The 13,614-nt window shown below is 40.0% G+C and overlaps 1 protein-coding gene and 1 pseudogene across 1 annotated transcript; one reads left to right on the forward strand and one right to left on the reverse strand.

The window, feature by feature from the left end:
- Positions 1-876: 876 nt before the first annotated feature.
- On the reverse strand, positions 877-4,683 carry LOC101521925 (zinc finger protein ZFP2-like). Its single transcript, XM_058678164.1, has 4 exons — positions 4,614-4,683; positions 4,389-4,481; positions 3,706-3,766; positions 877-2,431 (listed from the first exon to the last, which is right to left on the reverse strand). The coding sequence occupies exons 1-4, from the start codon at positions 4,681-4,683 to the stop codon at positions 877-879; spliced, it is 1,779 nt and encodes a 592-aa protein (XP_058534147.1).
- Positions 4,684-7,177: 2,494 nt separating this feature from the next.
- Positions 7,178-7,961, forward strand: LOC131482804 (large ribosomal subunit protein eL8-like; annotated as a pseudogene).
- The last annotated feature ends 5,653 nt before the right edge of the window (positions 7,962-13,614 follow it).

The raw sequence follows: 13,614 nt of genomic DNA on the forward strand, positions 1-13,614 counted from the left end.
ACAAATCACATTTGAATTATTTTGGCAACACATAAGATCATTTAACACTTGCTGAGACTTTCCAAGCGTTTTTCCACACATATTGCACTTTTGCAGTGGTGTCCACTGATGCTCTTGCTGATGCTTGTTTCATTCACTTTCTAAGCTCCAACAGACCGTGACAACAGGTTTGTGATAGCTCGTTTTTCTGTTTACATGCTATTTCTGAGCTTCATGCTTCTGCTGAATATTGACACCAGAAAAGTGAGTTTTCAGTCAGTGGTGTGATATTTTCTTCATTTCTGCAGTATGTCATTATTGCTGTGCTTACACTTTCTACTGCAGTCAAGATGTGTTTTTGTATCAATTCTTCCACACTTGTCATACATTTATACTGTGAATCTTTTTCCATACTCATGTTCCATCTTTGTGAATTTGCTGTTGTAAAATGAGAGCTAACTGGAAGTAAAGGTTTTTCCACACTCATTGCATTTCAAGGCTTTTCCCTATGTGGACTATCTAACGCATGATTGTGACCCAGCAAAAAGATTTTTCTGCTCAGTAAATTCATGTTTTGTCTTTTCTGTATGATCTGAGTCTAATGACAATTGGGGGCTTCTAAAAGGCTTCTACACATTCTACATTCATGTGTATGCCATGTGAATTCTTGTGCATAATGAAACATAAAAGCAAAAGACTTTCCACACTGAATACATGCATAACATTCCCCCTGGGCTGGATTCTCTGATGTATAATGAGACCTGAACGGTAGGTTTTTAAATTTCCAAAGTGGCTATATTTGTAAGTTTTTTCCCCAGTGTAGATTCTCTGATGCCCGATTAGGAGTGACTTCTGAGAAAAAAGTATTTCCACAATCAATACATTCTAACGTTTTTCCTAGGTGTGGATTCTCCGATGTGACTTGAGACCTGAAAGTCTGCTGAAGACTTTTCCACACTGACTACATTCATATGGTTTTTCCCTTGTGTGGATTCTCTGATGTTCTATAAGACATGACCTTTGGGTAAAGGCTTTACCACACTGGCTACATTCATAAGGTCTTTCCCCTGTGTGGATTCTCTTATGAGTTATGAGATAGGAACTGTAGGCAAATGCTTTCCCACAGTGGCTACATCGATACGGTTTTTCCCCTGTGTGGATTCTTTTATGGGTTCTGAGACATGAACTTTGGATAAAGGATTTTCCACATTCACTACATTCATATGGTTTTTCCCCTGTGTGGATTCTCTGATGTGTTATGAGACGTGACTGGTGGGAAAAAGTTTTTCCACACTGGGTACATCCATAAGGTCTTTCTCCAGTGTGGATTCTCTGATGTATGATTAGGCGTGCCTTCACAGAAAATGCTTTTCTACACTCACTGCATTCATAAAGGTTTTCCCTAGTGTGGATTCTCTGATGTTCAATCAGACCTGAGTGCCTGGCATAGGCTTTTCCACACTCACTACATTCATAAGGTTTTTCCCCTGTGTGTATTCTCTGATGTTCAATCAGACCTGAGTTACTGGAATAGGCTTTTCCACACTCACTACATTTATAAGGTTTTTCCCCTGTGTGGATTCGCTGATGCCTGTTTAGATGTGATTTCCGAGAAAAAGCTTTTCCACACTCCCTACATTTATAAGGCTTTTCTCCCGTGTGAATTCTCTGATGCTCCATTAGGTGTGACTTCAGAGAAAAAGCTTTCCCACACTCCCTACAATCATAAGGCCTTTCTCCTGTGTGAATTCTCTGATGCACGATTAGGTGTGACTTCTGAGAAAAAGCTTTCCCACACTCACTACAATCATAAGGCCTTTCTCCTGTGTGAATTCTCTCATGTCTCTTGACAAATAATTGCTCATCAAAAGCTCCTCCAGACTTATTGCCTTCATATCGCTTCTCTTCAGTGAGATGGATCTGATCTCTTTGAAGCTCTGACTTCTGGTACATGTTTTCTTTACATTCATTACACACATAGAAATGTTCTCCTGTGTCAGTTCTCTGCTTGGTGGAAAGGCAAGATTTAGAACTAAAAGATTTTGTACAGTAGTTACATTTATAGTGACTTTTTGCTGTCCGGCTTATCTGATTTATGTTGACATCTGTCTTATACATCAGAGATTTCTCATTCTTGAAATGTCCATGGAGTTTCCCTCTTGATTGTGTTTCCTGATGCTTGCCAAAATGATTGTTGTGGAACATTTTCTTCTCAACCCGAATTGTTTCTCCCACATTGACAGGTTGCTTATTATATGGCTCTTTAGTATAAACTGGCCCACACATAAGGAATATCTTCTTCCCACTGAACGTTTTTTCTTTCCCATCATGTTCAAAAGACTGTAGACAAATGTGTGTCTTTTCCTGTTGAGTGAGACTCTTCCCACTCTGGAGGCTATTCTCAGGGACATTAGAAGCACGCTTTTTCCCAAACGGCATTTCATTAGGCTTCCTATAGAGAAAAAAAATGAAATAAATTATGAAGTCTCCTCCTCTCTCCTTCAAGAGGCACCTCATCTCTGAGCTCCCTCCTGGGAACTGCTTTTCCCATGCTTTTTCGAAGTTCACCTGTCCACTTAGCAGTTAAAACTTCTGTCTGCAAATGATTACTACTTTCTGGGGCTATAAGTACACGAGAGAAAAACTGAGTATTCCTGGTAACACTTGCTGGAGTGTACAACATGGCATATGAAAAAGACTTTTTGTTCTTGGATGAGAGCTATGTGGCTTGACTCAGCAGGAAGAGAAGATTGCACAAGGTTGGTAACCCTTCCATCAAGTGGAATTGAACCTAGAAAAATGACCCTTGGCACCCCATGGCTTTGCATAAATCTGGAGAGTGCATCCACACAACCATCACCACTGCCTATTCTGGCTAAAACTTCAGATGGATTGCACTTTCAGGTGGGTGCAGATAGCAAGCACAGCAGTTCAAGACTTAAGAGGCTGTAATCAACTACCTTCTTCCGGGTCTCCCAAGAATGTGAGGGTTGAAAGGTTTTGGTATGTTTGACAGCTTTCCTGAGCCATAAACAGTGACATGGATGTTAAATAAGGCTGCCAGGATGTAAACCAAAGCTGATAAGTGATCCCAGCAAGTGAAAGCTATGGATTTACCCACTAGGCTACCATGCCATGCCCTTGGGTGTGATCTTTTGCAATGACCTATTTGTGCCTTTGGATGACACCCACTACACTTCCTAGATGAACTGAGAAAAGATCAGTCTCTTTATTTATTTTGTCTTCTGTCTCAATTTGATCACTCACATGGCTTCCAATCTCAGAGACCCAAACAGCCATATAATTACAAGGGCACAGTTTGAGATGTGTAGTAGGAGCTATTTCCTGGCTGGTTGAACAAATGGGAAATGTCTTACCAACAGGTTCTTGCCTTAGACAAGCAAGAGTCAGAGGAAACTTAAAATCCTAAGATACTTTGGTGTCTAATCTTCTTTCAAGAGGCACACCATCTCCTGGGTCTCTCCCAAGAAATGCTATTCAATTCTCTCTGCTTTTTTTTACATTCAGTTGGTCACTTTGCAAATAAAACTTCTATCTGCAAATATATATAAACAGAAATAATGAAATCACTTCTCAAGTTTTTTTTTTTAATGTACAATTTTCCTTTCAGTTCGTGTTTCAACTATGGCCAGAGCTAATACTAAGCATCTTTGGTAATGCCTCTCTCTCTGGAATTATTATATAATTTTTGTGATTACAACTTGCCTGAAGAATATTTGTTGACTTTTCTGTTTAGCTTCAAGCAGCTTATTCTTTCTGCAGGGATCTGAAATGAGGAAAAGAGTAACCATATCCATGAATCATACTGAAGAGTTTCTTTTCCAATGCTCAAGGAAAGTCATTGACATTTGTTGCCATTCTAGACACAGCAGATTTTAATATTAGTAAAATGTGGACATTTATGGGCATTATTTATGAGCATTACATCTTTTTTATTAATGCATTCACATAAAAACTTTTTTAAAAAATCCAAGTATTTGATATTGTGTACTTTTAGTTGATACAGGACAATACAGAAAATGTGGCACAGAAATTCAAAATAAGGCTTGGGGTATCTTATATCCGATAACAGTGCCAATTTTTCTTGTCTTGGCTATTATGCTTCAAATACAATTTTTTGAAAATGTATCTTGGGAGATGGCAGACGATGACTTAAATGCTTGGGATCATTGACACGACCAATATATAGTTCTAGCTTTATGGTTATAGACTGGGAAAGTTTGAAAGGTACTGCTAGAATAAACCTAAATATGGAGACTGTAGAATGCCTGTGTCCCATCAGCTGTCCTTTAGGAAGAAACTTAAAAAAAAAAAAAAAATCTCAGAGAATTGCATTCAACATGTACTGAGCTATGTGTCAATTTCCTGCCCACTATGTGCTCACCTACCTGAAAGTCCCTGGTTGACAGAATTTTCCACCATCTCTGGTGTTGATTCCTGCTCCAACTTGAGGATCACATCGGGCTTTGTCATGTGGTACCCTGTTCATGGAAAACAATGTAAATATTGTGAAATGACTACTAGTCCCACCAACTGCTAAACTTGATGCACTCTTCTTTCATTTGTCATCTATACAGAAGCATTCTGCTTGGGCAGGATAGAATTTCACTCACCCACAGACAGCAGATTGTTATAGGTCTCAAGCATCACCTCTCTGTACAGGGTACGCTGAGCATTGTCCATATTCTGCCATTCCTCCTGAGTAAAATCCACAGCCACATCTTCAAATGACACCAACACCTGTAATAGCACATGTCTCCTCAGTTCTGGATCATTACATAGAAATACTGACACAGCATTATGTCTCGTTAATTTGGAACTCTGATGGATACAACTTAAATTACAATCAACACAGCATCGTAGAGTAACAAAATGAAAACATTTTGTCCTGTACTACTTTTGCAATTCCAATACTTCAATGGAACATTCCTTATCCTCTTAAAGGTTGTTTTCTCTAAACATTCAGATTCTAATGAATTGTTGAAGGCACTGCTAGAATGCACCTTCAATCAATCCTTTCTAGAAAGTCATCTGGATTGTTTCCATGTCTACTACTGTACATTGTACTGCTGTAACTATAGGATTACAGATCCCCTTCTCATATGTAGTTTTCATTTCCTTTGGGTATATTCCTAGGAATGGGATAGCTGGGTCATATGGTCATATGGCAGGGTTATTCTCTAAGTACTCTCCTTAGAGATTTCCATAGTGGTTGTACTAGCCTGCACTCCCACTGGGGGTTGGGTATTTGGGGAATGATTCCAGACTGTAATAATTGTACCATAAAATTGAAATTGAAAAAAAAAAATGAAATAGTAAATGGAGTGTAATTCTTCTGTGTGTATTTGATTTGCCACTTATATAGATTCAGCTTAATTTACAACCTGTATAGCAACATAGAGTAAAAACTAAATAAAATATCTTGTTCTGTACTATTTTTGCAATTCTGAAGTTACAACTCCCTTATTATTCTGTACCAGATTGGTTTCTGTAATAATTACGCGTTCACTCTAACCTGTAGACATATATAAATGCATAAGCTAAATAATGTCAGATAAGAAAGACACATATTTAGTATTGTACAGAATGAGGAAATCTTTGAATAATTTATGAGTGTTTTTCTCACACAACCTGACATTTGAAAATCATATTAAGCAATAATGTAATTCAATTTTCTTATTTTAACATGAAATAATGAAATATTGGAAATATTTTTAACTGATTTTGCATAAATAAGTAAATATTTCCTACAGCACCAATTAGGACTTTATATATTTATGTATCCAATAATTTAAAAATACATGTGCAAGTATCCCATAATCTTTTTTCATTTTTGAGTCTATACATATTAAAATTCTTTCTACTTTCTGTTTTCCTTTTTACGGAATAACATTTAATTTAAACCAAAATCTTAATTACTACATAGAGTACTACAGCATAGTAAGGAAACAAACTGCAATTTCATACAGAACTATCTTATTATAAGTAGCAGCTAATAGCACGCAGTCCCAGCCTGCCTGTTGAACAGAAAATATACATATAAGGCAAATGCCACATTGTAACAAACCTATTTTTTTAAATGCGTTTTACAAATCCTTTAACATTAACCACTTCTCTGGTTTTCTTGTCTTTTTTTCTAGTTACTTATTTATTGATTTTAACATAAAAAGAATTAATGTAGCCAATATACATAATTTTATAACAGAATTATACTTCTTTTGTATATTCAACTTTTTCCTGTTACATTTTTAAACATCTTATTTATGTTTTAAATTCACATTGCACTGAAGAACTTAATTTTTCATGAAGTGATTCAAACAAAAGTAAAATGATGAGAGTTTAATAGGTAAGGGCTCTAAATATTATGAACTGAGAAAATGTTTGAATCATACAGTTTACAATCACAGACCACTAAAATGAGAGTAGAATATCGTCCTTCATCATTTGTTTGACAAAGACATAAATCCAAGAAATAAGATCCCCTTTGCATCAATACTGATATACAGCATAGTTTCATCCTGTTTTGTTTTTGTTGCTTGTGATTCTTTAAGCTATTCTGCGTAATAGAATGTCATATCCGTATATCTGCATTTAGGATATTTCATTAACATCTTGCCCTCTAGCTACACCTATTTTGATGAAATCCACAGAATTTTATTTTTCACAGCTGAGTAACACTCTGTTGTATATATATACTGTTATATAGTGTACACAAATATTATGTTATATATTGTAGATATATACTATGTTTTCGTCATCTAATGATGGACAACTCGATTAATTCCATATTTGGGTATTATGAACAGTGCTACTATAAACAACACGGTTACAATATCTCACATATGTTCATAACTTTCAGAACATACAACTAGCAGTTAGATTGCTCAATCATATACCAAGCTAATTTTTAATCATCTAAGAAGTTTTATCCTATTTCCCACAGTTACTGAATGAATTTATAATCCCACCAACACTGTACAGAAGTTCCCATTTTCTACATCATCACCAGCATTTGTTACCTTTCCTCGAAATATTAATAGCTATTCTGATAGGGTTGAGCTATTTCATGGCTACTTTCTTACTGAGAACTATCTACTGAGGTCCTTTGGTCCTTGCTTTACCATACTGGGGGGTTTGAGGTCATTGAGATCACATGGACTTGCCCTCAGCTGCCAAGATGACCAAAGGGAAGAAAGCCAAGGGCAAGAAGGTGGCCCCGGTCCCCCTGCTGTGGTGAAGAAAGCAGGAGGCCAAGAAGGTGATGAACCTGCTGTTCAAGAAGAGGCCCAAGAACTTTGGCATCAGACAGGACATCCAGCCCAAGGGGGACCTCACGCGCTTCAACAAGTGGTCATGCTACATCCGCCTGTGGCAGCAAGCCATCCTCTACAAGCAGTTAAAGGTGCCTCCAGCCATCAATCAGTTCACGCAGGCACTGGACCGGCAGACGGCCACACAGCTGCTCAAGCTGGCCTATAAATACCGACCAAATACAGAGCATTAGAACAAGCAGTGGCTGCTGGCCCGTGCAGAAAAGAAGGTGGCCAGCAAGGGAGACATGTCGACCAAGCAGCCTCTGGTGCTGCACACAGGCGTAAACACAGTGACCACGCTGGTGAAGAACAAGAAGGCACAGCTGGTGGTGATCGCACGAGACGTGGACCCCATTGAGCTGCTCGTCTTCCTGCCCACCTTCTGTAGCAAGATGGGTGTCCCCTACTACATCATCAAGGCCAAGGTCCGCCTGGGCCGCCTGGTCCATGGTAAGACTACACCACCGTGGCCTTCACGCAGGTCAACTCGGAGGACAAGGGTGCCCTTACTAAGCTGTTGGAAGCAATCTGGACCAACAACGAGATCTGCCGCCACTGGGGAGGCAATGTGCTAGGCCCAAGTCCATGGCCTGCATCTCCAAGCTGCAGAAGGCCAAGGCCAAGGTGCTGGCCATGAAGCTGGGATGAGAGTGTGGCCGGGTGCTTTGTACATAATAATAATAATAATAATAATAATAATAATAATAATGCCTGTTTCAAAAAAACCCAAAGATCACATGGAAATTGAAAGATAAAACTGTCAATTTGAACAATGCATGGAATTTCTTGTGTCATATTTGGCCAATTTTTAAGTGCAATGTAGAATCTGAAATCAAAGATCAAAAGGGGTGAATACTAGAATGAGATTTCATTTCATCTGGTTGAGAATCAAAAACTGTGCTTCTGGAAAGGACTCCATTAACATGATACACTCTGATGAAAGCTCTGGAGATTTAGTGACATATGCAATGCTAGCAAGTAGACTGATATAAGTGTAATTGCAAATTTGAGTGGAAATTTTAAGACTGAAAACCAAATACTCCCCAATCCAGCTAATGCTATACTCCTAATCATCCAAGAAGCACAATCTCTCTAGGAAAAAAAATAATATTTCCTAATGAAATATGACATCTCTTCCAATTTGGGGATTGTCTGTCTTCCTGTTTTTGACAGATTTCTTACTTGAAAATCACAGAGAAGTTGGAGAAGTGGGCCCAGCACAGTAGCCTAATGGAAAGAGTCTTCACCTTGTATGCACTGGGATCCCATAGAGGCACCAGTTCACATCTCAGCTAATCCACTTCCTATACAGCTCCCTGTCTGTAGCCTGGGAAAGTGGTGGAGGACCTTGCAAAGCCTTGGAATACTGCAACTATGTGAAAAACCCAGAAGAAGCTCCTGGCTTCTGACTTCTGATAGGCTCAGCTCCAGCCACTGCAGCTACATTGGGAGTGAATCAGCAAATGCAGATCTTTTTCTCTGTATCCCCGTCTCTCTGTACGCTTGCCTTTCCAATAAAAATAAATCTGGGCCTGGCAGCATGGCCTAATGGCTAAAGTCTTTGCTTGAAAGCCCCGGGATCCCATAGGGGCACCGGTTCTAATAACGGCAGCTCCACTTCCCATCCAGCTCCCTGCTTGTGGCTGGGAAGGCAGTTGAGGATGGCCTCAAGATTTGGGACCTTGAACCCACGTGGGAGACCCAGAAGAGGTTCCTGGTTCCCGGCTTCGGATTGGCGCAGCACCGGCCGTTGCGGTCACTTGGGGAGTGAATCATCAGACGGAAGATCTTCCTCTCTGTCTCTCCTCTCTCTATATCTAGACTTTGTAATAAAAAATAGACAACAGATTCAAAGCGGCACTAAACAACAGTAAAACTACTATACCAAGGCATGAGGGGGGAATCGGGTGTGATCCTGACAACCTCTTAACAGGAGGTCAAGTGTGTGGAGCAGGGGGGCACTCCAGGGTGGAGCAGGTGGCAAGGAGAATGCCTGGATCCCAACCATGAAGACTCCCAGACCTTCACCACAAACTATTAATACGAGCAACAAGGACTATATCCCAACTGCCAAGGAGGCCACAGGGAATTGGATGCCCTCAGAGGCCGAGTACTCTGAGGTCACCCACCCCCAACCAGAGCTTCCACTGGGGATGGAAGAAGTCCAAACACTACCGTGCAGAAACCAACGTCATCAGAAAGACAACCACAGAAGAACAATAAACGTCCTTCGGGACCAGGGAGGAGAGCTTTCTCTGGTCTGAGCCTGGTTCCACCTCTGGACCCCCACCCTCCCTTGCAATGACCATCAGGATCGCTCCGAAAACCCCTCATAGCAAACAAACAATCATACAAACTTAAAAAACCTAAAATAAATAGACAAACAACAAAAAGTAGAGCTTGGAATCTCACAGGAAAGAGCTGGCATGGATTTGCTCATGCCTCGCTGGCTGGGACACAAAGATTAGTCACTCTTCACCATGGTGTTGGGGACTTTCCTGCACAACCCCCCCCCCCGCAAAAAAAATGTTCTGCAGCTTAATTGTTGACAAATGTCTTGTTAGAGTTACAAGCCAGTCTAGATTATCCTAAAATCTGCCAAGATCAGTAAAATTATACTTCAACACAACAAATGGCTAAATACTAAAATGAAATAGACACGAGACAGCTGAATGGTACCTTATAGCCATTTTAAGGTATATAGCAGCCGGTCCTGTATACAAACTAAATCATAGGTTGTGGTTAAGAACTTGTTTTTTATTTTTTTTTTTAACATACTGGTTACGCAAAACCATGTCAATTCCATAATATTACAAATTGCTGTTAATGTTATATTGGGACTCTTAATTGAATGGGATGATATTCTACCAGCTCTAACTTTGGACCAGAAACGGTCTCCCCAAGAAACTGTTCAACCCATCTGGACAATAAGTAGCTGGATTCTATGTTTGGTATATGTTTGCAAGGAAAGAATCTTGATTGAATTTGAACTGTAATGCTGCATCAAGGTGGAGGAATCCACCAGGGGGGAGGGGAATGGGAGGGGTGGGGGGATTCCCAGAGCCTATGAAACTGTCACATAATGCATAATAATTAATTAAAAAAAAGATTATTAACATAAAATTCTAACAAAAAAAAAAACCTTTCTGGTACTTACGACTGAACATATATTAAACTCTGTACCATGAAAAAAAAAAAAACTAACTAAATAAATAAATAAAAAATAAATAAATCTTTTAAAAATAAATAAATAAATCTTTTTATATGAGTTTTTTCATTCTTAGCCAAAATATTAACATTAGGTAGCTTCTCTGGTCACATGGAATTAAGTTGGAAACAGTTTTTTAAAATAAATTTAGTGCCTGGCATGGTAGCCTAGTAGCTGAAGGAGACCCAAAAGACTCCTGCTTTGCTGGGATACCATATGGGCGCTAGTTCATATCCTGGCTGTTAACTTTCCTTCCAGCTCACTATTTGTTGCCTGGGAAAGCAACAGAGGGTACTCCAATACCTTAGGACCCTGCATCAGTGTGGGAAAACTGGAAGAAGCTCTTAGCCAATAGCTTCAAATTGGCTCAGCTCTGACAGCTCCTCTTCTGTGCCACTGGAGGGGTGAACCAGTGCATACAAGCTCTTTCTCTGTCTCTGCTCTCTGTCAATCTGACATTCCAATCAAAACAAATCAGAAAATAAATTTAACAAATTGCATCTTAACAATGGCATTATCAGTCAATTTGTCGTCATCAAGATTTCACTCCTATTCACACATTACAGCACATTCAGTGCAGAATGGTTTTAGGAATTGCTTCGCCATCATTAAACATAGTTGGGACGTTGTCAAAGCTATTAAGGTCAAGGATGGTAGAGTTGCAGGATGATCTCTAATTTGTGCATCAGTTGCAAATTAAATCGTAACTGTGTATTACAATATAAGTACAACTGTCAACTGGAATGCTACCCGGTGGGCGTGACTAACAGCCTACCTGCCAATGACCTGAGGCATGGCTTCCAGCTGTGCATTCACAACTTCCCCTGTGAAATGATTGGAGGTCTAAAGAAACAGACATTCCTTCTAGTCAATTACAGTGTCATTGCTAGGGGGGAGGGTTGTTGGGGACTGCTCCTCTGCTCTCTCTTTTCCTAGTCCATAAGACTTGTGCTCACTTTCTGGTGAATGGACATGTCCCCAGTGGTTCCTGGAGCCAAAGAACACTGACGCTTCACCCCCTCCTTGGTCTCAGAGCCTGTTCGCAGGAGACTCAAAAGCAACAAAAACAGATTCCAAGATGGACAAAGACAATGACTAGACATTTCTACAAAGATACCAACAGGTTAATTAGCATGAGAACATTCTCAAGCGCGGTTTATCATTAAGTGAATGGGAATGCAGCCACAATGAGATACCACTGTATCTGCATTGCAATGTATTTCATTAAAAAGTGTTCATAAAGAGGAACTGAAATTAGGCATTACTGAGCTGAGGTCAAAATGATTAAACTAATATTAGGAATGGCACTACAGAACCGCCTATGTTGTGAACCTTCTCACAGACTTAGGAACCAGTACAAGGTATCACCTGGAAGAAGCAGGGAATAGGTCAGTGTTTCCATGGTCTGTCTCAGTTTACCTTGAAAGATGTTAGTATGTCTGAACTGAACTGTGGCAAGGTGGGCCAAGCTTCCCATATGTGCGCAGTTCATGTCCTGAGTGTTCCACTTCCAACGCTGGTTCCTGCTCTTGCCTCACGAAAGCAAGACACGATGGCTCAAGTCCGTGCACACCTGTACCCGTACCCATGTGGGAGACCAAAAAGAGTCTCCTAGCTTTAGGCTGACACATAGCTCTTACCATTGTAGCCATTCGGGGAGTAAAGTTACAGATGGAAGATCTCTTTTTCACTCTCTCAACTTTTCTCTGCACCTTTGCATTTCAAATAAAAAACAAAGAGAATGCAACAGGGGCCAATCCCTGTGCTTTAGCAAGTAAAGACACTGGCATCCCATATGGACATTGGCTCAAGCAAGTTGGAGACGGGGATATTACTCCTGACTCATGGCTACAGAATTGCTCACCTTTGCTCATTCTGGTTATTTGAGGAGCGAACCAGAAGATGGAAGATGTTTCTCCATCTCTCTTTCTTAGAAGCTCTGCTTTTCAAATTAAAAAATCTTAAAAAACCAAAAACAAGCAAAAACACCCTGCAATAGGAAATGGCGTTGTGGCACAGCCAGCTAAGCTGCCCCCTGCCTCAATTCCAATCAATCTCTAAGTCAACGTGAACTGGAAACACTGGAAAATGGCTCAAGCGCTTGAGTGGGAAACTCAGATGGACCTCCTGGTTATTCTCTGACATGCTCCAGCACCGACCGTTGTAACCACTGGTGAATCAATCAGCAGATAGCACACATGTCTGTCTCTGACACTCTCCTTCCCTTTCTGCAAGTCAGTCTTTAAACAAATAAATAGATTCATTGAAATCTTTAATAAACAAACAGGTAGTGTATATAGCTCTCCACACATTCCAGTAGCAGCCCATGAATACAGCACAGCCTCCAAATGCTATTACGCATCACACTATTTCAGCTATTTCAATAAAGCAAAACTGGAAAGTTGATAAATATTATTTTTCATATATTTGGAAACTCCTACTACTCCTAAATGTTGAGTGGTCATCTTCAGTTAGGTATTAACTAAGTTTCATTTTATCATGTATAACATCAGTAAATACCATTTCAAACTTGATAACGTACAATCATTAGCAGATACTTCATTTCAATTTGAATCAGGTAATAAGAATCATGCCTTGTTATGACATCAGAAAACAGGGAAAGTTTCAAATGGCGTTTACAGCTCCAATGTCTTAGCTATGAAAATTCTACCCTCTTTCTCTCATACTTGCTTCTTCACTATAAAACCCATCATAAAATTCCTACCATACAATGTAAAGCAAACTGAGAAGTAAACAGACAACTTACTGAAGGTGTGTTGGTGTTCTCCAGCCTGGGAAGCATGAGCGGGCTGCAGGGCTACACCTGCAAGAGAAGGTGGAGAGAGGGAGTCAGGAATTGGTCTTGCTTGTCCCCAGTCTCCTTAATGGTTCTTACTGTGCTCAGCAATGTCAAGACAAGAAGCAGACACAATGGCTGGAGACACAAAAGCCCTCAGGCTCCCTGGGCAACAACAGTGCATTACAAGAGCCAGGGAAGCTCCCATTGAACAGAATCAACAATGTCCATGACTGGCAGTGGTTATGCTCAAGTTATCATTTGGTTAGTGCAAACTACTACTACTTAGTTTTAAA

The sequence above is a fragment of the Ochotona princeps genome, chromosome 20, assembly GCF_030435755.1.
Source record: "Ochotona princeps isolate mOchPri1 chromosome 20, mOchPri1.hap1, whole genome shotgun sequence".
NCBI lineage: Eukaryota > Metazoa > Chordata > Mammalia > Lagomorpha > Ochotonidae > Ochotona > Ochotona princeps.

What these genes read in the sequence shown, in the direction of transcription:
- LOC101521925 (XM_058678164.1), bottom strand. Translation starts at nt 4,683, where the DNA reads ATGGACAATGCTCAGCGTACCCTGTACAGAGAGGTGATGCTTGAGACC. An exon ending in TGTCAACCAGGGACTTTCAG is followed by an intron (nt 3,767 to 4,388) that starts GTAGGTGAGCAC and finishes TCCTCATTTCAG; the next exon opens with ATCCCTGCAGAAAGAATAAG. An exon ending in AGTCAACAAATATTCTTCAG is followed by an intron (nt 2,432 to 3,705) that starts GCAAGTTGTAAT and finishes TTTTCTCTATAG; the next exon opens with GAAGCCTAATGAAATGCCGT.